General features: G+C 37.5%; 1 protein-coding gene and 1 long non-coding RNA gene across 2 annotated transcripts in view; one reads left to right on the top strand and one right to left on the bottom strand.

The window, feature by feature from the left end:
- LOC116276373 overlaps window positions 1-18,436 on the top strand; it is a 28,235-nt gene extending 9,799 nt beyond the window's left edge. Inside the window, exons 2-5 of the long non-coding RNA XR_004185867.1 lie at window positions 14,356-14,457; window positions 14,709-14,782; window positions 15,880-16,083; window positions 16,763-18,436. This is a non-coding gene — a long non-coding RNA (uncharacterized LOC116276373). The remainder of the gene's footprint in view (window positions 1-14,355; window positions 14,458-14,708; window positions 14,783-15,879; window positions 16,084-16,762) is intronic.
- CA3 (carbonic anhydrase 3) lies at window positions 5,914-16,644 on the bottom strand. The gene is made up of 7 exons (XM_009213268.2): window positions 15,934-16,644; window positions 14,969-15,166; window positions 12,721-12,839; window positions 10,792-10,884; window positions 9,680-9,742; window positions 8,605-8,760; window positions 5,914-6,902 (listed from the first exon to the last, which is right to left on the bottom strand). The coding sequence occupies exons 1-7, from the start codon at window positions 16,070-16,072 to the stop codon at window positions 6,783-6,785; spliced, it is 888 nt and encodes a 295-aa protein (XP_009211532.1). The 5' UTR covers window positions 16,073-16,644; the 3' UTR covers window positions 5,914-6,782.
- Window positions 18,437-25,278: the final 6,842 nt, after the last annotated feature.

Here is a 25,278-nt window from a genome sequence, read left to right as displayed (position 1 = left end):
TGCAACTCTCTGCTCCTCGTGGGGCCTCATCAATGTTTCATATCGATTAAGCTCCCAAGAATAAGAGACTCAGTACACCGCACAATCTTGACAACAGGCCCTTTGTTAGAGAAAACAAACGAAAAGGAATGAATTAGACCTTCTTAGATAAGATGTCATTAAAATACTCTTTTAATTAAGAAATATTTATAATAGGCTGTCTGAAATTTACATATCAAGTTACAAGTTAAGCTGCAAAGTACTTACTATTCCACCCTGCCACTCCCCAGCCCACCACCATCATAACTGACGGTGACTTCTAGTAATTTACTGTCTGAGGTAAAGCTTTTTGTAAAAAAAATTCTCAGCTATACTATAAAGCTCGAGGTAGTAATTATCAGTACCTGAACATACATGGGGCCTATGTTGTTTGTGGAGGAAATTGACCTGAATTTACCATCTATTTGGCAGGTGTGGAGTGGAATGTGTCAGTTGGAAATGCTTATTGGATTTTCAAAAGCATCATACTTTGCTAATCATGACTGTGAAACAAGGATTTGTGTTAGGAAGAGGTATCTTTATTATGTATGTGAACTTGCCATAAATATCTCTACGCAAAACTGAATGAAATGGAGAGCTAAAGTCACTAATGAGAAAATTAAGGCAAACTTAGAGAAAAGAGAGAGTGGGGTAGTTCAAGTACCAGCATGAATCATGCCAATTAGTGTCATCAGAGTCTAATGCCACAGACTCATTGCTAATCTACCTCTTCAACTTGCACATTAGAAGCATGAGTGCTAAAAGAGATAAATATGCGGGGAAAGACTCTGCTGTTATATCTCCTAAAACATGTCGCTTTTATGCTAAGTGAAATTAATTATTAAGATTAAAATTTGCAAATGAGAAGCTTTGGATATATGTAAAGCTGCTTCTCTTCTTCCATGCACACTTTTTTTATAGAGAAGCCTGGGTTGCAGCAACAGACATCTGTATATTCTGCATTGAGTACAAGAACTTTCCCTAATTGAGGAAGTGTAAAAACTCATTGAGATGCCAGTCTCTGGCCTTCCTAAGATGAGGCGACAGTTCCCAGTAGCTCGTGGACTTAGACTGGCATTCAGTATTTTAGGAATTTCATTGCACCATCTGTCTGTTCATCCATCCATCCCTCTATCAGTTTATCCATCCATCTATTCATTCCTTCAACCATGCAACAAATATATTTGGGCTCCATTCTAGGTTCCAGATACTATGTTAAGTGCTGGGGCTTCAATAGTGTAATGAAACAGATAAAGTATTTACCTTCACAAAACCTCCCTGCTGCCACTACTTGTCTCTCTCTCTCTCACACACACACACACACACACACCAGCTATTATATTACAAACATAATTTAAAAGTGTTGTTGTTACTCCTAAATTAGTTCCCAGTGTGAGAATCTGAGCTCCTATATATTCACTGATGTGCAGCCTTCTCAGTTCTTAGTTCTTCCCAGCACTTGGCCTTGCCCTTACATCTGCTGTGCTTGGCTTGTACAATTTTCCCACCCTTAATAGGCCCCCTTCTTTGGGGTCCTGATCCATCCATGTGCCTTGTGATGCTTTAGATCTTACTGTAAACTGATCTCACAGGAGCAGAAGTGTGAATTCTGTGAGCGCAGTATTTTCAAACACTTCCATTTGTATTATAGTTCTGTGGGAGCCAGGTTCCTTTTAGGGTAAGAATTCCCTTGAACAAATGCATTTGGAACCATCCAAATTTCAAGTGCGCTGAATACATATTATAGAAATGTATGGACATGTTGGAACAGAGAATATGTACACTTAATGGCCAAAATATTTCCCTGGAATTCCACTCTCCTCTACCTGAGAAAGATTTAAATACAAGGGAAGATTTGATTCCTGTTTACTGCACAGAGTCAATTCTAACCTGGCTAAAATTAGCTTTTAAATCACTGGGTTTTATGCTGCTGCTGCACACGTGGTCCCCTGTGATTACACCATTAGATTCGCTCTTACTCCTGCTGATTACCTGTGATTACTTACGCGGTCAAGTTGTCGAGTGGCAGCACCTACTAAACACCTTCACACCTAAAGTAGTGCTTTAACCCTCTACTTAATTCCTTGATGCTAGATTTTATGCCTAGACTGTTTTATCTCCTTTTTTTTTTTTTTTTTGTAGTTGAATCACCCCCAAAGTACAAGCTCTTCTCTCAAGTGTGACTTGTGCATCTCATTTAGGATTCTGACTTTATGGCATGCTCAGACAAGTCCAACATCAATTTCATGGCAGGAGACTTTCTGTATTTACTATTAAGATAGATTTCCACTTCACGCTGCACTCCAAGGGCTTCTATCTTGCTAACATTTGAAAATCAGTATTGAACAAAAGGAACGCTATGGTCCTTCCAACTCTCCTCTTTGGTTTATTTTCTGGATGTTTTGCTAACTCCGTATGTTTCTCAGGAGAGCGGTAGAACTCCTGGAGCAGAAGCTTCCTCAGGAAAAGTTATTTGGTCTTCCTCTGAATCGCTGCTTCTAGTGATGTGCTGGTTTCCAATGTCACCACATCTTGTTTTGCCTGCTATATATATAGGACAAAAGTTACTGTTTTAAAATACCATTTTCACCAATAACAACCAGAGGTGAGCCTGTTATAGAAACTCTTTTAATATTACCTGTTGATGAGGTGTGGATTCACGATATTACTAATAGATACCTAAAGAAAGAAATGTAAGTTTAGGTATTGAATAAGGCATCCAATTTTTTCTTGGTTGGTGTGAAATTAATTAATAAAAGATCATCGTTAACTCCTATTGTGAGTTATGTCAGAAGGACTATTCTAAGTGGTTTACAAGGAATTCTTAAAAATCTCTCTGGAGGCAGGTATTACTCTCATTCCTGTTTACAGATGAGGAAACTGAGGCATAGAGAAATTAACTTGCCTGATGCCACACATTCAGCAAGTGTTGTGTGTCTTGAATCTAGTCCTCCTGAATACTGAAGAGGGCTTTAAAATGTTAATTTCCCATTATTTAAGTCTCAGTGCAATAACTACTATTCTTTTATCCCTCAGGCCTTATTTTTGGCTATAAAGACTCTTAAAAATATGTAAGAATCCTTCACTCTCTTTTCTTTTGCATAGGTATTAATGACTAATAGTAAACATTTGAAAAACAGAAATAGGCTGTCAAAAACAATTTTTAAATCTTATTGCTCTGCAATTAGTGTGAATAAAGCACAGCATGGCTTTTAATGTCATAGTCATTTTTGTAATTATTTTGCTGCCATCTAGTGACGCACATGAAATTTTTGTAATATTTTGCTGCCATCTAATGACCTAAGTGAAAATAACATTCAAACATGATTTTATTTTCCCATCTGCATTTTAAGACTTTAAGAACTACTTTAGCGGTAGGTTTTAAAAGAATCATTAAATTTGTATACCTCAAATCTGAAATTTTAAAAATCTGAAATTCACAGTGATTCATTTTTCTTACCTCTTCTCACTTATTCTTCCTCTGCTAAAATAATATATTTTACTCATAACTGGAGCTCATATTTAATATCAGATAAGAAGGCATTAGAAAAGAACCTAGAATCTAATTAACTTTCTTTATGTGGGTTTAGACCATATGTATTTCTCTTAGGCCAATTTTATTTGTGCCAATTTTCATTTTAATAACTGTCATATTAATTTTTCCACATGTATCCAAGCTTGTTAATAGCTGATCAGTTTCAACTATATTTAATTATAGAAATGATTATGGTTAAACATTGAGTGCTTCAGTTTTGCATGTTCTGTGTAGAATGCTTCTCACTCATCTACGTAAATATTCACTGATTGTACAGTTTAAAGAATTTTGAATCAATACTCCTGAAATTATTTGCCTTTTCATAAATATATCTGTCTGCTCATTTAAAAGGCAGGGATTATATTAACAATATATTTGCACACTTAGTCTTGGCCGGGTGCGGGGGCTCACACCTGAAATCCTAGCACTTTGGGAGGCCCAGGTGAGCAGATCACCTGATGTCAGGAGTTTGAGGCCAGCTTGAACAACATGGTGAAACCCCATCTCTACTAAAAATACAAAAATTATCATGGCATCCTGGTGCATGCCTGTAATCCCAGCTACTTGGGAGGCTGAAGAACAAGAATCGCTTGAACCCAGGAGGCAGAGGTGCCAGTGAGCCAAGATCATGCCACTGCACTCCAACCTGGGCAATAGAGTGAGACTTCATCTAAAAAAAAGTTATATATATATGTAAATATAGATATATTTGCATACTTCTAACAATACCCTATATTAGGTAAATTCTTGTTGATTCTGCCCAATTCATAGGCTTTTAATGATATGATATCTGAATGTTATGAAACACGAATTCAAATTAGTTTCTGCCCTATTTTGAAATGTTAAAATACTTGCAATGATTATACCCTGAAGAACAAAAGTTGGCAGATGCTGAAATCTTCTTACCACAGCAGTTCCCGGCCATGCCCCTTTGTAAGGCTGTGTGTATCTGAAATGCAATTGTTTGGGGGCCTGTTTATGATCAGGAAAATGATCCCCCTGCTGAATAAGAACATAGTATGTCTTTAATATTCTAATGGACATCTATAATATCACAGCACTTTGAGTTCAGCACTTTGAGAAGCTGGGAGGAAATTTTAAGATGGGCGATAATTGTGAGCATTGACAATGACTCAGACTAGAGGTAGGGGAGAACTATGTTCTACTAGAAAGCTCCCACCTGAAGCTAATGAGATCATTTTCCAAGGGGATCTAAACTAAGATAAACAAAAAACAATATCCCTATTAACCATGTAATGTGTTGTTCAAGAAGGTAAGTATTTTACCTGGATTCATCTATATTCATGACATCGCTTATTCAACAAATATTGAGTAATCATTATGTGCCAGACACAGTATTAGACAGCAAGGTGAACGTCAGCATGCAAGACTCATATTTGTGCCCTCATAGAGCATATGGTCTATGAAGATAGCCTCTTTTGATGGGGCGTTTTCCCTCAAAACAGTTCTAACCTGTTCAGCTTGTGTACTGGAATAAGGACCATTTGTAGCTGGCATTAAGTCATATGTTCCTCCTCCACATAGAGTCAATACTGGATACATCTTTTACAGTGCATAAGCATTACTAAGTAAGTACCTTGAGAGAATCAGCTTGTGTATTATCACTAATGATCAAAGCTCCACACCTCCTAATTTCAAGGGATTTAATTAACACTTCCAGTTCACACTGACCAACCTGGTTTGACTTCACCTGGGTGGTAATCTATTAAATATCTTTAGCCTCATAGGACTCTGTCACGTGATTTGACTTCTGGCATCTCAGGACTCTCCTGACCCAATATTATTTCATTCCTTAGGGTAATGAACTTATTCCTGTCACTTTTTAAAGTAAGTTAACATATTGGCCAGTGACGTGATGAAAGACGTAACTGCAAAATTAGACTTTATGTCTAAAGATTTTATATTAAATGGTTTAAAGATCTAAATATATGGATTTTTGCAGTGTTAGGCCAGCATCATCCTAAAGACACAATTTTTTAAAATATGGATGTAAAAGCTATAGTCTGACTTGATTTCATGCCCCTGAAACCCATTGTACTAGTCTGAACCCCAGAATTCTAAACCAATTTTGAGGCCTCTGGAAAGTATTTCCCACTATCAGATATATGGCCACACATTCATCTTCTGGTCTGCAGTTTCCTCAGAAGGCCTGTACTAATTGCTTTTTTTTTTTTTTCCCTGACGCTCCTTGAGGAATGTAGCATCCAAACTGAGAACTTCAGTCCTTAGTGCCATCCTTCAGCTACAAAAACAAACTTACAAAGTTTGTTGCTCTTAAACTCCATTTTTGTCATTTATGCTGCCCTTCCATTTTTTTAAAAAAACCACAACACTCAACGTTTTCCGTTCATGTCTTTATTGGTTCTGGTGATCAGCACAACTGCTTTAACTTCAAGTGCCATCATTCACTGTTTTGTGTTCTAATGATCATTCATTCCAGCCTCCAGTGAGAAAGACAACAGAGGCAGTTTTTATTTTAATAATCATGCAAAGGAAAATGTAGTGAAATTAAAAATAAATGGCCCTCCTTCAGGTAAAGAAAAATACTAGGATAAATTCAACTACATTTATGAAGAAGAAATTCAAATACTGAATCAAAAATTTGAAAACTCCTGATTGTATTGTGTTTTCTTTTCACTGATAATCAAAACCAAGTAATCTTAGTGGCTAAAAGTTCAATAAATGACTGACTTCTTGCTGGTGTTGAGTTAAAACATATTATTAGCTCAGTTCTTGCTGTCCATAGTCATTTTAATTTCTGGATTATGTTTAATTGTTACATGATCTTCATACACCTCTACTACATATAGAATTACTCATATTTCTTTAAGATGGACAACTCATAATATAAAAATAAAAACAATGAAGTTCTGTGAAATTTTAGGTAACAGAAAAACTGGTGCCCAATAGCTAGCCATTTAAAAAATATCTTTACTCTTCCATCTCTGTTTCTTCTTCTTTGAAACTTTACTAAAAATGCTACTTTTATAGGAAAGATGATTATTACAGAGATCAAATGTGAAATCTATGCTTTCATATTAGGTCTTGTCAAAAGTAACTTTGGTTTCTTGGTGACCACATCTCTCACATTCATTGCTCAGTGTGGAGAAATGAAATAGACTTGGAGTAAGGAGCACCAGAAGGAGGCAAGGAACCAAGCTCTCCAATGGCAGGTTTCCTTTCCTGAAGAGGGCAAGATCCAGCAGCCTCATTTGAAGGAAGCTCTCACTACCCTGTTCTTGATAGGCTGTGGAGGGCGCCAGTTGCCCACAAGGGGCACTGGGGGCTCGTTCTCAGCACTGGAGAGGAGGCTCCGCAGCTTGGCCATCTGCAAAGGGCAGGGGCAGACTGTTAACAAGACATTCGGATGAACTGGACACACTATGCAACAAAGAGTTGTAAATACTGGTGGGGTTTCTTTTGTTTGTTTGTTTGTTTGTTTGTTTATATGGAGTCTCGCTCTGTAGCCAGGCTGGAGTGCAGTGGTGGGATCTTGACTCACTGCAACCTCCACCTCCCAGACTCAAGCGATTCTCCTGCCTCAGCCTTCTGAGTAGCTGGGATTACAGGTATCTGCCACCATACCTGGCTAATTTTTTGTATTTTTAGTAGAGATGGGGTTTCACCATGTTGGCCAGGCTGGTCTCGAACTCCTGACCTCAGGTGATTCACCTGCCTCGGACTCCCAAAGTGCTGGGATTACAGGCGTAAGCCACCATGCCCAGCCAATACTGGTGTTTTAAAAATGACAAGCAAACCACACAACCTGTCCCCAGTGTCCAGTCCAGAGCTATTTAGCTAGTCGCTGCAGAGTGACACGCATTTTTTGTTTATTTGTAAAAGCCCTTTTCTTCATTCTGTACAAGATCACTATGCCCTCTGGTCACACCCTTTTCCTCTTGAATTCTGAAACATTTATTTTTTATCTGAGGGGTCAGTATGAACTATATACTTTGTTGGAGAGGATAACCACATCCATATATCAGTGTAAATAAAATATAATAGACCTTTTTTGTATAAGTTTATGGAGTCAATTATTTTAAGAGCAAAAAGAAATCCAACTCATGCTACATTTTCAATTTTAAATTGTCTTTTCTTTCTTAAAGGATAAGAAAATAAATTCTCATTAGTAACACTATGATTCTATATTAAAATATTTTTACATTTCTTCTTGAAAAAAATTTCATTCTTTCCAAATAGTTACATCACTGAATGATGTTGTTAAATTTGATCTTTTAATAAAAATGTCTTTATAAACTGACATAAATATGAAAACTGTTGCCTTATGCAAGAGACACACACTGGGAAACTGATTTTACTATTACAGAACATGCATGCTCTAGGTTGTAAGTCCCTGTGTTGTTTACTTGCTTCAATCTGTTTTTCTCCATGTTCTTGCCCACTTATTTTCTCCTATGTAGCTTTTCCCTGAAAGTGTCTTTAATGAATGTTACTAGGACACTCTTTAGATTGAACACTAAGAAGGGAACCTTGAGAAGAGATGCCAAAAATACTGGGAACAGTTTGGAGGTGGAATTACAATCCTGCACTTGGCTGTGTGATCATGGACAAATTACTGAACCTTTGAACCTTGAATTACGTATCTGTAAAACTGCAGAAATAATATATAGCATACAAAATTGTTAAATCCTTTCCATTAGCACCCTTCTCTTCTCCAGGTCTGTATTTATCATCCCATCTCCTTACCAGTGCTCAGTATTTGGCAACATCCAAATTAACAAAGATTCATATTAACCTAAACCCTTTAAAGTGTTTATAGAGCATAAACTCAGTCATGGTTAGTATCAAAACGACTTTTAAATGATTTGTATTTATCCTGGTACCCTTTGGGGGCCAAGTTTTAGAAATCTGAACAAGCTGGTTGTAACTAACCAGGGCAGACCATGAAATCTCTAGCCATAGAGATGTTCAGTGAGTATCCAGTTAGTAGCTATGTATTTTTGATTTGGTATCTGTATCTTACATAGGCAGACAGCAACATAAGCCCATGTGTTCACAAGGCTGCTCACCTGGTCAGAGCTCACGGTCATGGGCTCCTTCAGCAGCAGCCACACAATGCACTCCTCACAGGGTGGCGTGGTGAATGACCCCTGGTAGGTCCAGTAGTCCCGGCATGCCGGGAACAGGCAGGATGGGTCAAACTTTGTGAAGGGTGCCTCCTTGCCCTGGGTAAGAGCAGGTTGCAGGTGCAGTGAGTGTGTGCATGCACATGCTCACCCACCCCAATGCCCTTATCACTTCATTTGTGAGAATGGATTTCAAATGCAATAGAGAAAATAGAACTTTTGAACAAAGTAGAGGCCTGTCAAAAATAAAGATCAAAGCGGGGAAGCTGGTTTGCACATTATTACTTGATCTGACACAATCATTGTCACACTGTGTTCCTTACTGTTTTAACTGTGAGTAGAATTTGTAATTCTATCACTCCTCAAGAAAAAGGAGAAACTGATATCCCAAGCGTAATTAAATTATTTCATGTAAGTTAATGTTTTGTTGTTGATGATACCAAAAAATATCAGGCTTGCATTTTTATTGAATGTTCTACTTGGAATACTTACTTTCTCTGTTAATAAAACTCAATAATATTTTATTAGAATGGTCGCAAAAAAAATCAAAATTTTTCTGTTACTTACATGAGTCTGTTGTTAAGATTTTAAATTTATAAGTGCTTCCCAGAAAGGTCATCACCAAGACTCAACAGACCAGTACTGGCTGACATTTAGTATCTCCATGATGGTATGCATGCATATATGCAGAGTGTGTGTGTGTGTGTGTGTGTGTGTGTGTGTGTGTGTGTGTTGGGCGAGGATGCGGTGACCACTCAACTTCTCTGATTCTCACTTATTCCATTGAGAAAGAGATTATCTGACAGGATGACTGTCACCATTAAAAAACTGATATATGTGAAATTGCTCTAAAAACTGCATGCCATACAAATATAATAGCATTTATTTTTATATTTACGCTTAGCATATCCATCAAACTTAGTAACAGATTTTAGGTGGAAAAAAACACTTGAAAATGTGTAAAGAAAATTTGCATAATCTGCTTTATGTGTTAGGAGGGCAAATGATTTTTGTTTACCTTTGTCTTAATCTTTTCCAATGCATCAAGGAAAATCTGGAACTCGCCTTTCTCACGTCCTATCTGTAAGAAAACGGAAATCCAAGTATAATTCTTTTACTTCTCCATAATTTAGGATTGTCTTCAAAGCTGATTTTGATTCATCCATCTGCAACTAGTGTTTATAAATCTGCCAGAATATCTCGTACTAAGCAAAAACTTAAGTTTATTTTTCCTCAAGATTTTAGAGTATATATTTTCTGATCTAAATTTGGACTCCAGGCCTCTGAAGTACAGGACCACAAAATTACATGTTGATCTAGTTCTGTGTCTTTGACCTTCTCCGCAAAGTCATTCCACTTTTCTAAAAAACAGATTTAGAACCAAAATGGACCGTATGTTTCCCAAACTAAGCTCATTGTCTTTCTTCTCAGACCTACTCCACCTCCTGCTGTGCTGTGTTCAAGCACCAGAAATGACCCAATGAATTGAGAACCTAAAACAAATTAGGTCATTCAAAGAGAAAGAAGCCAGATTTTCACCTCTGGCTTGAAATCTAGATTATATTACCACTAACCTCATGTGTTAATGACACTAAGTCCTCTTTAAAGCAAGGCTGGCTCAACAACACACACATTCCATGTGCTATCTTAGCCTGGGATCATGTGAGTGGTGACCACCTCAAGCCGAGGGGATGTCCAGCCAGGGACTTGGCATCATATGGTTCCCAACACTGACTTTTCTGGTTTCCAGTGCAATTGAAGTGGAGCAGTGAGAAAGGAAAATGAATATATGCCACCTTTGCCCTTACCACCATGATAATAAGCGCACTCTAAGGCTCTGTCCCCGCCACCTACACACACACAAACACACACACACACACACACACACATCCCACATCTGGGGAAAATTTAGAAGTGCTAGGGGTCCTGGAGTGTGGTAAAATATACACTTTTAGAGAAAAGCAAGACATTTTGAGCTGATCTTAGCAGAAATATCTTGATTAGTTGAATTAATAATAAAATGTATATAGAGGGAAGAAAGTAAAAATGAGGGAATGAAACTCAAACTATGCTAAGCATTGGTAGGGAAATACATTTTGAAAGAAAATACATGGTCAATTTTTACTTTACCTTCAGAAAAATGCCAATCACAGCGATCCCATCACGCTGCTTCAGGGCTTCTTTAAAAGTGTTATACTTGGGGTTCCAGTGAACCAAATGAAGCTGAAACCATAGAAGACAGATTAGAAGGTAAATTCCTGGAATATGAAAGTAAGTATAACATTATCCACAGTAAATCCAATCGTTGTACAGGCTAAGATTGCTGAGCACTCTCATAAAAGCTGAGAAAATTTGAAAGAGTAGCATGTAGTATTTTGGTAACACTTCTAGTGGCTCAAATAAAAGGCATATAAAATTATTTATCTCCTTTTATCAACCAGAGCTCTGAAACCTGGTGGCAACCTGATCTTAATTTAGAACATAGGTACCAGTTAGGTTAATCAAACTTTCTATGCTGAGTTACAGACAATGGCAAGAGAATGCAATCACTTGCAGCAGTTAAAAAATGTTTTATTCAAGACCAAAAGTATGAAATAATCCCATATGCAAAAGTCAAACTGAAAATATTGACTGCATCTGTAAGAAATATACTCAACTTTCCCCATTTGATTGGGGAAGATGTCTAGAAGGCATTCTCAATATTTAATTTATCTTGCCATGGCTTTCTAGATTGGCTGTAAAGAAACAGAAAGATCACAGTGAAGTACTTTGGGTTTTCTAGCAATTAATTTAACCAAGAACTAAGTTGCCTAATGATTCTGCTTAAAAACATGTTCATAGTGTATTTCTGGGCTTCTGTCACAGCCCCTATGTTAAACAGAGCCTATCTTTGGAAAAGAGAAAGGCAGGAAAAATGAATTGGTCCTCACCTCCAAGGCAACTGCCACCACTTATTGGCTTGGCTTTATAAAGAAAACCTGTCAGAGGCCTGTCTTAAGCCCTTGTAATTTGATGCGTTGATCTGAGTTACGATTCACTCTTTTCTTTAATGGGTTAACTGAGACAGAGAGTAGTATATGCTCAGATTAAATTGTATGTGTGTACACATATCTCTATGTGTGTGTAAATATGTGTGTGTGTGTGTATATAGATATTCACACACACACACATATATATGCACACGGTTCATTAAGAGATTGGAACATAAGCATTATTCAGAATTTCTAAATGCTATTTTTGGAGTACTATATTCTTATAAAACAGGCAGCATAGGGCACTGGATAAGACGATGAACTCTGAAGGCAGTCTGTATCAGGTAGAGCACTAGCATTCACCAGCCATGTGACTTTATTATGTGTCTTTTCTATGCCTCTGTTTCCTCATCTGTAACCTGTCTCTTAAAGTAGCTAAGAGGATCTAATGAGTTAATACATGTAAACATTTAATAAGTATTAGCTATCCTTTTTCCAGTTTCATTGAGGACGCTAGGCTTTCTTATTAAGTAGTTATCCAATTTCTAACTTTTTGGGGCTTTTTTCGAGACGGGGTCTTACTCTGCTGCTCAGGCTGCAGCAAAGTGGCACAATCATGGCTTACTGCAGCCTCAACCTCCCAGGCTCAAGTGATCTTCCCACCTCAGTCTCCTGAGTAGCTGGGACCACAGGTGCATGCCATCATGCCAGGCTAATTTTGTGTTTTTTGTAGAGACAGGGTTTCACCATATTGCCCAGGCTGCTCTCGAACTCCTGGGCTCAAGCAATCCACCTGCCTCAGCCTCCCAAAGTGTTGAGATTACAGGTGTGAACCACTGCACTCACCCCAGTTTCTTAATGTAACCTTGGAAATCTTCATGTTTGATGCCAACTCACCTATACCCCTTTACCTGTCTAGCCTAGAATGTCTGGCAGCTTCAGTTTAGCTAAAACTAGTACAGCTATTTTCATAACTATAGACTTGAAACAAAAGCAGTGGATGATGCTTTGTTGCTGTGGTTCTTATTTTTAATTTTGCAATTTTCACTATATGAGACTCAGAATGGATTATGGCAGTCCCTCCTACCTCTGCTGCATACTTGACTCCATCCACGGTGTGCTCAGAGCCATGATCATCCGAAGAGCCCCAGTGAAGATGAAACTGGCGAAGTCGGTAGGGTCCAGGGAGAGGACCCCCTCTCAGCACTGTGATTCAGATAAGCTTGGTCAACAGTGAATTCATGCTTCTTTTACAGAGCTTAATGGACAAAATGTGGTCAGTGTACTGGGTAGATGGTGCCACTCCCAGGACACCAGACTCCTCATAAAATGAAGTCTTGGGATATGTCAAGATAAATGATTGTTCTTTTCTGTTTTTCTTATTTTGTTTGCTTGTTTCATTATTATTGAAACATCATTTTAACATTTAGGAAAGTAAAATTAAAACAACAGATGGACAACGAGGAGGCATACACCCAGAGAACAGGTCGGTAGTGTGGTGCAGTGGGAAGAATTGGACAGTTGAGAACCAGGTGGATGTAGGTTTCCAATGCTGGCTTCACCCCTTGCTAGTTCTGTGATCTCAGACAAGTTGCTAAACTTCTCTGAACCCACTTTCACATTTCTAAGAAGGTGATAATAATACCAAACTTTCAGAGCTGCTGTGAAGATTAACTGAGATTAAGCACCTTAAAGCGCTCATCATAGTGCCTGCACGATGATCACTGAGCAAATGTGAATTCCTTCTCCACATGTTGCTTCCAACTACACTTTTCTTTAAGACAGCAAGCAAGAACTTTCATCTATGCCTAATTTAGACCATGTCTGTTCAAATGAGATGAAATGGAAAATTCAGAAATTTCCCAGAAAACCAATCAATTTATATGACTAAACTAGATAATTCTCAGCAGCATTAATTTGGGCTTGTTGATAAACATCTCAACCCATTGCAGAGTGATTTAGAGGTTCAGATATCTTCCAAAGTATATTGAAAACTATGCAGAAACCGTAAGATCAAGATTTGGCAATATAAGCTAGATCAAAATAGAATTCAGAGCACAGCTATTTTAGAAGAGGTTGGCCACACTAAGTGGCCCAGGGAAAGCCATAAATGTAGACCTCAAACAATGAAGCTAGGCCTATATGAGTTTTTTCATGTAGAAATGGAGTGGTTCAATTCATTGCATTTTTCCTGTCCAGCCACTCAGAACAGTTATTATAGGGACATGTGAGTCCAATTTATTAGAATAAACTGTATGAAATTGACAATATTCAACTATTTTTGCTCACAAAAATGGCATTTTCATGTGGTTCAACCTAATAGACATGTTTAATTTTGTTATGGGGCTTTCAAAATGGTACTTGATATATAAGGAGAAGGGAAAAAAGAAAACAATAGCAATACGAAATCACTGTTTAAGAAAATTTAAATTTCTATAACTTGGAACCTCCTAGTAGGTAGGAATTATGAATATCATTCTTCATTACAACATCATTAATAATGTTCACTTATGTATATCAATAAATGTAACTTTATTAGAAATGTGGCTATAAGGAATTATTTTGCTGTATATCAAGCACCAAAATATTAAAGGAAGATTATTTCTTACCTCATTTATTGTGAAATAAAGTATTTTTGACTAGCATTCTTTTATTTTACTGATTTGCTTACTAGTGTAAGTGAAATAAAGAGATTTGTTTTTTCTAAATATGTATTTTGCAGTTGCTGTCTCACACACAAATACTACTCAAGAAGAAATTGTCAGATATTTCAAAAATACTCACCAAAATGATTAATCAGATGAAGCCCACTGAAGGCTTGAAGGTAAGTCATCTTCACACCTTCAATGGCCCCATTCTCTCCCCTAGATTGGTCACCTCCCAGGCACCAGGGGAAGAAAGTGCCTATTTAGGGTTTCTATTATATTTCTGGCTTTGTAGAATGGAATCTATGCAATCGAGAGTGGAAGCCTGGCTCTCCAGACCATGGACAAGAAGCATAAAAAACCCTCAGGTACAGGCCATCAGAGTCTGAAGAATACTCATTTGAGCTTATTGTCATCTCTGTCCTATCAGGTTCCATTTCAGGAATGCATTGCCAACTTTTAGCTTGGACATGGGGCCGTTTTCACAGAGACCAAGTTTGGAGGGTGAGACATTTCTCTTCAATGCATAAATATAATTATTCATAACTAAAGCAAAGTCAAATGTCATCTCCATTTTCAGAGGTAAAGGGCTCCCTCTCCCCACTAATTCTGGTACTGTGTCATAACCCACATTTTGTCAATATGGACATTGAAAACATCCATGTGATTCTACCTCACTGTCATACTTACTTGACCTATCGTAAGTATCATCAAATACAACTCGGCAGGTCTTCCCGTTATTCAGGATGGTCTTGGCAGAGCCACCATCATAAGACACTGACCATGGCTGCAGAGAAGGGTCATGCTTGATGTCTTTAGTATGCAGCTCAATGGGCGACTGGTTTTCCCCCTTGGCATTTGGAAAAAGTTCATGCCAGTGGTCAGGACCTAGGAAATAAAGTCGAGGGGATGTATTTATTTGGTGGCACAACCCAAGGCCTCTTTCTAATTGACTAAACCAGCAAAATGCAGAGAGGCTAGACAGTGATTTCAAAAAGGTCTTAGGTTTCAGACTGGGCAATAAGAGACTTACCGTTCATTTCAGGCCTGTTGGTAGTTTTGTGAATAGCATACATGGAGACTATTTAACTCGGTGTGTTCACTCTGCTTGCTCAAAGGCTTATTTTTGAGATAAACTTTATCACATTTTTTTAAACCAATGCCACCTTCCATCATACAGTTGGAATAAAATAATATTGACCACCTACATTTGAGCATTATGTTGCAGTTTTCAGAGCACACCCATATTCCTTTTCCTTGGATTAGGGAGAACCTTAGGCAGAGCAGAGATTCTCACACCAGCACCAAGCTCAGGTTAGGTGCTTGTTCAGTGTAACAGAATAAGGGCCAGTCACACCAGACCTCGGGCTGTCTGACTTCTCAGAGGCAACGGGATCTTAGGCAAGTGATCCAACTTCTCTGCACTTTAGTTTCCTCCAAGAGAAATAAAAACTCCACACTAGGGAGAACTAAATGAGATGAAGGGAAAAAAGAAGGAGCAGCATTTGGCAGTTGGAAAACCTCAGTAAATGTTAGGTCTTATCCTACTCCTACATTTTCCACTGCACTCTCTAAAGTTGCCCATTTCTGTGCAATGGCAGGGCTCTCCAGGACCGGCATCTCCTCCTGGCCAGGTCGCCGCTGCCTGCACTCACCGTTGTGACTGGCGTAGCCCCACTCCTTGGCCATGGTCGCCTTCCTCCGCGCTGGACTGCTCCTGCCTTCTCTTCCCCTGCGTGGTGCAGAGTCTCCGAGAGCCCGCGCTTTTATGTAGCTCCCCCCCGCACACTGCATGGCCTTATTAGGTCAGCGAGGGTGGGGCAGGGGGCTAAACTAGATTGGGGTGGTATTTGGGAGGCCGGGTGCGGGAAGCCAATGAATTCCAAGAGCCGGACAGCTGTCGAGGTGAGGGGGGCGGAGGTGGGCGAAGGGGCACCTACGCCCCTCCCTGCGCTCTCCCGGGAGTCGTGGCTCCTGGCCCCTCATCTCCTCCTGTTGTCTCGCAAAACTGCAGGGCTTTCTAACTGGCGCCGACGTGCAGAAATGCAGGCGGCCCTCACCTCGTCCTCTCTGCCTCTTCCATGCATTCTTGGGGATGGGGTGGGGGCAGGGACAGGGTGTCGTAGCTGTGCTTTGCCACGAACTAAAATCTACATCCCGGCGGCTCTTGCAGCCTCACTTACAAGTTGCTTCAAGCGCAGGCTGGCGGTCTGGCTGCGACTCTGGACACTTCTGCGAGTTTATTTCGTTCTAGCGATCCGGTTACGGAGGCTGGAAAGAACTCATTTGTTTGCCTGCCCCCTAAGTTTGACTCCTTTTGCAGGCAACATGTAAAATCCTAGCAGCAAAGGATGGGAAGAAAGAGTCCGGAGCGGGGTGGGATGGTGAAGAGGTCCTCCAAGTCCGTTATCCTTAAAGAGATGGCCCTTTCTGGAATCGCACCAGGCAGCATTTCCCAACCTAGCGGATCCTTTTGGTTTGCAGGAAGCCAAGGGCTGGATCTCAGAGAGCGCCCGGCATCCAGGAGATGTCTGGATCCTGGGTTCACGCGGAGCTGGAGACTGGCACTGATTTAGCCACACTCCCTGCGCTGTACCTCTGTCCATGAAAAATCAAGAATATTCTGAAGTATTGGAAGGCTACTAACATAAAATGAGTCATATTTCTTAAAACCTGTGACCTCGCTCTCCAAGATATAATGAGAGATTCCAAGAAAAGGAAGAGGGAAAGATTTACAGAATGGCTTTTAATTTTTTTCTCCCCCTCCTAAGTTGTTTTCTGATACATTGAACCATGCAAAGGAGAATAAAAGCGGCATATCTAGTGTGTACATGACAAAAGTATATTTTTCAATATCTGGTTATGGTTCATATCAAAGAAGTCAGTAGTAGATATTTACAATTTTAAGAGTATATTGTAAAATTTCTCCTGTTTTAATTCAGTAATAATTTTTTTAAGACAATGAGGAAAGATAAAGCTGATTTCAGTGCTATCTTGAACAATATTTTAATATACATTTCCTTAATTAACTTTTATTGATAATAGTATTTAGTATTCGGGGATTACAAAACTCGAAAAGGAAATCGCTCGTCATGGCAAAGATAGCTCATCCCTAAGGCATGTGGAATGACTGACCACACTCATAACCTGGACGCCAGGGGAGTCACTCCCCAGGGTATTTTTGTGACAAGGGATTATTTGATCCACACAATAGCAGTGTGGAATCAGGAACTAAGGCAGTTCGGAAAATCCAAGCAAACATAGTAAACAAATGCCCTTAAACTCTGAGCTCCTATCTGTCACTGTTTGATCAGAAAGACTGCAGTGGTTAATGGAGATGTTTTATAGTTCTTATAAAATGTATAATTATTTCTATGAGTAAATCAATCCACTCAATCATTACAATATTCTTTTTCTGGTATGAGTGGTTAGAAGATTGGCAATTAAATTTCATGTTATTTGATATAGTAGTCATACACAGAAGACACTTAATCACATTTATACCAAGAACGATCTAGAAATTCATCATGTTGTTATTATTTATGCATAGAAGGATACTTTTTTAAAAAAATAAGTGATATTTATGATTAATTTTAAAAGTGCACAATAGCACATAATTTCAAATAAATGCTAGGTAAACTTTGCAAAGTGAAATATTTAATCTCTTTAGATGTGTGGCCTTTAAAATGATGATTTGTATTTCATTATACTTTTTCATAAGAGGTTAATAGAAATTGGAATTTCAAGACAATTTATATTAAATCATGTAATTCTAGGCCATAATAAGTTTTTCAGAAACTTCATCTAAATTTTTCTGCAAATACATTTTTCAAAAACCTCATTGGCAAATTTACTATCTGCATCTTAGCTGATTTACTTCAGCATGTTTGCCTATACATTTCAAAATTCTGTGTCAATAAACAGATAATTCTAAACTGTGTGTTCAAGACTTTGAGATGTCCGGAGTTCACTTGAAAAAGAAAACTGTTAGGTATACACTGAGATAAATAATGCCAGAAAAAAAAAGAGTGAGTGATGATTAATTACAAATTATCTCCTAGCATATTGGTAGCATTTCTCACAGTGCCATTATTGAAAAGTTGATATATTGGGCAATTTGTAGGAAATGACTGTACACATATAGAGAAAGAAAGAGAGAGAGAGGAAAATATTTAAGTAAACAAAAGTTATTGGTGGGGAAATAGTGTCCAATATAGAAGTTTCATCTAGGATTGTACGTTAACATTATAAACTTAAAAGATCTGAGGATATAAAATTTAACTATATTTTACTCACGACTTGGCATTTTGTTTTGCAAGATATCAGGTAATATAACTAATTCAAACCTTCTGCAAGTTACCATTTGGCATTTCTATTGTACCACAAAAAAAAAAAAAAAAAAAAAAAAAAAGTGAGAAATTGCCCACAAAGTAATTGCAAAATTTTGTCTAGATATTTTACATATTACAGAGGCACGCACTTTCTATTACATTTTCATTTTTATAAAACAAGTTCTGGCATAGGAAGGTGCAAATGGCTGATAAAAATTAAAATTGTTGATTAATCTACTGAACTGTCACAAATAACATAACTTTTACCTTCCTCCCTGACGATGTTATTTTCCAAAGCTTGACTCACTTAGGTTGTATAGGAACATGATAGGCCCAGCCCCTGAGTGTGTCACCAGTGACAGCTGGGCCACTTGAATCAGGTCTTAGATTTTGGCTCCTGTTCATGGCAAATTTGTAGGAGAGCAGCCTGGGCCTTGTCCCAACTGGTCTCCCTCATTGGAATGTATCAACCTAAGGTAGTCACTTTATTTGAGAATAGGAGCATGAATCCAAAGACGAAGACCTCCCAAATCTGCGCAGCAAGATTTCATCATCAGGGTCAGCAAATGCAAACTATTTTCTTTCAAAAACAAATTCTTCTCTTAGAATATAGTAATAACATCTTAAATGGAAGAAAGTTCCTTAAACTTTATGATTTTTTTAGGATCAAATTTAAATGCTCAAGTTTAGTTTTCAATAACTTGATGACATTAGCTTATAGAACTAACAAGTGAAATTTTGCTTTAACATTTCAGAAGCATTTAGGTGGCCATTTGCTTAAATTTTTCTTTGACCCCAGTCACTTCATCTTTGAAATGGAGAAAATAACACACCTTGCAGGGTTCTTGTGAGGCTTAAATGAGATGCTAAATGTAAGGCAACTGAGTAGGCCGATGTAGTTAGCACTCAGCAAAGTTAGTGCCCTTCTCTGGCCTTGTTCATTTCATCTAATTTCTCTCTGGGCAACCAGCTACCCTAAATAATCCTTGTTCCTTGTTGGCCATAAACAGTGCCTTCTTTGCATGTCATAAAGCATAGGTGCTAACTTGCAGACATCACTTAAATGAAGGACACGTCCTGCTCATGTAGGATAAAAATTAATACAGCATTCACCCTTTTCTTCAGCTGTTTGAGCTGCATAATCTAATCACCAGTTTACTCTTCCCATAGTGGGAGTCAAAGTAAACATTTTCAACCATACGTGACCAGTTATGCACAAAATGCATTCATCTAACATAATTAATGGAAATGAATAGAATGTAAACAATAAAAATCATATAATTCTGACAAAGCTTAAAACTCCTTTGGCATATTATTTGAATAACAAGTTTTTTAAAGTGAAATTCAAACTCTTCCAAATGGCATTCAGGAGTTTTCAGAAGCCTCGTAGCGTATTTACTTTTCAGCCTTATTCCAGCCTTTCTTCCCAAATTTGCCCACCTTCTGCTTAGCTACAGAGCATCCTTTACTCTTCCTGTAACACACTTTATTCTTGCCTTTCTCACACATTATTCCCTTTGGCTCAATTGTCCTTTCCTTCATTTATACCTGACAAATTTCAGCTGTTTATACCTATAGTTATGCAGACTGTGTAGGTAGTGAGTATTTATGTAATATTTTATGTGGAAAAAGTTACTTTTTTAAAATATGCATACTTTTAAAAATTTCTCATAGATTCAGAGGGTACATATGCAGATTTGCTACATGAATATATTACGCAGTGGTGAGGTTTGGGCTTCTAGTATATGCGTCACCTGAATAATGAACATAATGCCCAACAGGTAATTTTTCAACCCTCACTGCCCCTCTCACCCTCCCCTCTTTTGGAGTCCCCATTACCTATTGTTTTCCTCTGTATGTCTATATGTACCCATTGTTTAGTTCCCACTTATAAGTGAGAACATATGGCATTTGATTTTCTGTTTCTGGGTTATTTCATTCAGGATAATGGCCTTCAGCTCCGTCTATGTTTCTCTGAAAGATATGATTGCATTCTTTTTTATGACTGCATAGTATTCCATGGTATATATATGCCACATTTTCTTAATCAAATTCACCATTGATGGACACCTGGGTTCATTCCATGTCTTTGCTAATGTGAATAGTGCTGCAATAAACATACAAATGCAGGTGTCTTTTTGATGTAACATTTTTTTTTCTTTTGGGTAGATACCTAGTGGTGAATATTGCTGGGTCCATTAGTAATTCTGGTTTTAGTTCTTTGAGAAATATCTATATTATTTTCCATAGAGGTTGTACTAATTTACATTCCCACCAGCAGTGTATAAGCATTCCCTTTTCTCCAAAACTGCACTAACATCTGTTTTTCGACTTTTTAGTAATAGCCTTTCTTACTGGTGTGAGACAGTATCTTTCTTTTTTCTTTTCTTTTTTATTTTACTTTAAGTTCTGGGATACATGTGCTGACCATCCAGGTCTGTTACATAAGTATACACGTGCCATGGTGGTTTGCTGCACCCATCAACTCGTCATCTAGGTTTTAAGCCCCACATGCATTAGGTAGTTGTCCTAATGCTGTCCCTCCACTTTGTCCCCACTCCCTGATAGGCCCTGGTGTGTGATGTTCATCTCCCTGTGTCCATGTGTGTGAGACGGTATCTTATTGTTGTTTTAATTTGCATTTCTCTAATGATTGGTGATGTTGAACTTTTTTTTGCGTTTGTTGGCCACTTGTATATTTTCCTCTGAGAAATGACTGCTCATGTTCTTTGCTCACTTTTTAATGGGATTATTTGTTTTTCTGGACCCTATCTCTCACTGTATACAAAAATTAACTCGAGATGAATTAAAAGACTTATATCTAAGACCTGAAACTATAAAAATCCTAGAAGAAAACCTAGGAAAATCTCTCCAAGACATTGGCCTATGTAAAGAATTTATTATTAAGACCTCAAAAGCAAATGCAACAAAACCAAAAATAAACAAATGAGACTTAATTAAACCAAAAAGCTTCTAGACAGCAAAATAAATAATCAATAAAGAGCCAACCTACAGAATGGGAGAAAATGTTTACACACTATGCATCTGACAAAGGACTAATATCCAGAATGTATAAGGAACTCAAACAGCTCAACATGAAAAGTTATTGTCTTAAACCCGCTTTCCTTGGCTCCCTGCAGCCATACTAATTCAAGGCCAAGCCACTGTTGGAGTTGCATTGACTCATATTTGGAGGGTGGAGGTGGGGGGGGGGGTACTATTTTCACTGTGATATAAATTATTTTGCTTCCTTGGAAAACAATCAATCATCTACCTCATGTCTATAGCAGCTAGGAAAAAAGCAAAACAAACAAACAAACAAACAAACAAAAAACTTCAATCCTACCTCTGGAGCTTCCTTTAAAGCATTGTTACCCTAGGCTGGTTGGCTGACTTCTCAGAATAATAATTGCCCTGGATACTTCACTTGGTTTTTAACACTAAATGAAGTAATACACGTCAAGCACTTAAAAACTAATATTTTGCATTTATTATTCTCATGTTATAAGTTTAATTAAATAAATACTTAAGATCTGGGAAGTTTTCATGCAGGAAGCGCGATTTTTAGAAATTGCATCATTTAAAAACTAAAGCATCATTTAAAAAATTGCAAGTGCCATTTTGCAAGGCAAAACGTGGTGAACTGAAGATCATAACATCTTAAAGACATTAAGAGACATTGGAGATCGCCTTTCATCAAATTTCCAAATAACACTACAGAAAAATATCTGCACTGATTGCTTGAATTTTATAGTCCTTTAATGTTAATTATTTCTTTATTTTTCTAAAATTAAGTAGTGAAGACTAATAGAAATCTTTCAATTAGTATAATGCCCCACAAGCTATTTTATCTCATTTATTCCAAATAAGTAATAAAATTTAAATAATGTATTCTTAAAATGTTTTAAATACTGATATAATGATGCATGCAATTCTTAGTATTTTAAGGGTAAACATATCTGCTATAAAAAATGCTACTCAAAGCAGGACCAGAGTATATGATTGGTCTGTCATACACATTTTTAAGAAACATGGCATTGGCTAAAGGCATGATAAAGAGCACAGTGAAACAAAATGAACAGATAAAATACTCTTAGATAAATTTGAATCTCACGTTAAAATATCAAGATTCCAGTCAATTAGCAGCAATTAACTCTTTCCACAATTCGTTACTTATGGTTTCCAGAGGTCATTTTTAAAATCAATTATCTATATCTATATATCTACCTATCTGTCTAACAATATAGGCATGTTGCCATGGATGTATATCTGTAAGGTATTCCGGAGAGTAAACAAGCTTCATAATCATGGACAAAGTATGTTCTTTATGTTACTGGAAACAGGAAACAGGTCCTGATCCAGACCCCAAGAGAGGGTTCTTGGATCTCACGCAAGAGAGAATTCAGGGTGAGTCCACAGAGTAAAGTGAAAGCAAGTTTATTAAGAAAGCAAAAGAATAAAAGAATGGCTACTCCATAGACAGAGCAGCCCTGAGGGCTGCTGGTTGCCCATTTTTATGGTTATTTCTTGATTATATGCCAAATAAGGGGTTGATTCTTCATGCCTCCCTCTTTTAGATCATATAGGGTAACTTCCTGATGTTGCCATGGCATTTGTAAACTGTCATGGCATTGGCGGGAGTGTAGCAGTGAGAACCAGCAGAGGTCACTGTTGTTGCCATCTTTGTTTTGGTGGGGTTTAGCCAGCTTCTTTACTGCAACCTGTTTTATCAGCAAAGTCTTTATGATCTGTATCTTGTGCCAACCTCCTATCTCATCCTGTGACTTAGAATGCCTAACCATCTGGGAATGCAGCCCAGTAAGTCTCAGCCTTATTTTACCCAGCGCTTATTCAAGATGGAGTTGCTCTGGTTCAAATCCCTCTGACATTTATATGAAAATAAATTAACCACCCCATACCCTAGATTGCAATGGGAACAAAAAGAAAATGCTACTCAGTATTTCTACTTTCTCTATGGATCCTAAGATGAACTTATTTTATGCTCATCTACAAAAAAAAAATGCTGTCAATTAAACCATAACGCACTGCTTTTTCAAAATCTCACCAATAGTGTCTTAGCACTAAGACTAAGATATGATTAGTTTTTATCTGTTGGCTTTAGAAAAAGTTATTTGGACACTTTTGATTTTGCATCTAAATGATGAGGAGCACTTTCTCGTTGTAAAAAAAAACATGTATTTTCTCTTTAGATATGGCTCTATAATGTTTGTTACTTTGCTTTACTTAACCTAATCCATCTTCTTGACTTGTGATGTTTTTATAAAAATAATTACTGTGATATAATATTAATTACTCTTATAGGTTACAGTCAACTGAAATCCTACAAATATATATTGGCATATGGTTTGGTATACGGTATTTAAATAATTTTAAACTAGTATGAAATCCCTAAGTAAAGTTTTTCAAGCCAGAGACATCCTTAATCCAGAGACATCCATTTTTCAAGCCAGAGACACCCACTGATGCTAGTTAACAAGTATCAATGTAAAGAAAAATGCAATTATGGATATAATATGATGAGCTACATAGTCTTTGAGACAGTTATAACGCAGACTCATTTATGTGGAACATAAAATTAAGAAAGGGAATTTCCAGTTTGAGCGTGAATAGCTATATGAAGCTAACTGCTTCTATGTGCTCTAGTACAGAAACCATTTACTTTGTTTTAGCACAGGAATGTTTTTAATGAAACAGGAATGTTTTTAACTATATCTTAGAAAAATATAGAGAATTCTCTTTCTATGACCTTGAAAAGCACAATGCAAAATGAATACCTAATGATTTGAAATTCTGCAATACTAAAAGTGTTGAAAGAGATCAGTATAAATATTGATGTCTAAAACAAATGTGTTTTGTTACATGCTAGAATAAATGCTTTTTCTGGAGCCAATTCAGTATGTAAATAGAATTGCGATCTTTGGAATTACAGTTTCTTATCTGTATATCTGTAGTTTCTTAGCTATAGTAAGATGTGCTTTTCTTTGTACATCAGAAGTATCAGATGAATTCAAAAGACTGAGAAATTTAGATTCAACACTAAATAAATTCCTTTGTAGGACCTAGTATAGTTTAACCTTGAAACATGCTATTACTTACTAGAAACGAGAGCTAGTCTTTGTAGTTTTAATTTCTCAGAATATCCTATTGAAAAAGGAATATAAGTGAATGAAAAGCACTTGCATGACATGTAAAAGTGAATTACAATGCTTGGAGCAGCCAGAGAACATTTCCAGGGCAATGAAGAGACTTCATGTGTCGTTCTTTAAACTAGAGCACCTAATTATCATTAGTTAATATTTATAAATGTCAACAACATAGAAAAATTGGAAAGTATATCCACAATTCAGGAGCCAAAAAAGTTTCAATCTAGACTTGATACTTAAGACAGAGAGACAAGAACTAGTGGGGAAATGATGGTCATATGGGGAATAATATGAGGCAGAGACATGAGTTGCCCTGCTCCTACTTGAAGATCTATCCTGCCGCCTCCCCACTGCTAATCCCTCATTAAATTCTTAGGTTCTATTGACAGTAACCCTCAGGACACTTGATCCTTCTGTATGGTCAGAACTTGAATCCTCAAGGGAGGCTATCCTGACCAGATTTTTGGTTTTTAGTTTCACACACAGAAGTCATCATTTATTATTG

This window comes from Papio anubis, chromosome 8 (assembly GCF_008728515.1).
Source record: "Papio anubis isolate 15944 chromosome 8, Panubis1.0, whole genome shotgun sequence".
Taxonomy (NCBI): domain Eukaryota; kingdom Metazoa; phylum Chordata; class Mammalia; order Primates; family Cercopithecidae; genus Papio; species Papio anubis.
Note: the sequence above shows the minus strand (reverse complement) of the source record. Positions and strands in the feature narration are given on the sequence as shown.

Bases quoted from the DNA above. Each gene is read 5' to 3' on its own strand.
- CA3 (XM_009213268.2), bottom strand. From the start codon at position 16,072: ATGCAGTGTGCGGGGGGGAGCTACATAAAAGCGCGGGCTCTCGGAGAC. The intron at 15,167-15,933 runs GTGAGTGCAGGC...TTTATTTCCTAG, and splicing joins GGGCTACGCCAGTCACAACG to GTCCTGACCACTGGCATGAA. The intron at 12,840-14,968 runs GTAAGTATGACA...TCTGAATCACAG, and splicing joins TGATACTTACGATAGGTCAA to TGCTGAGAGGGGGTCCTCTC.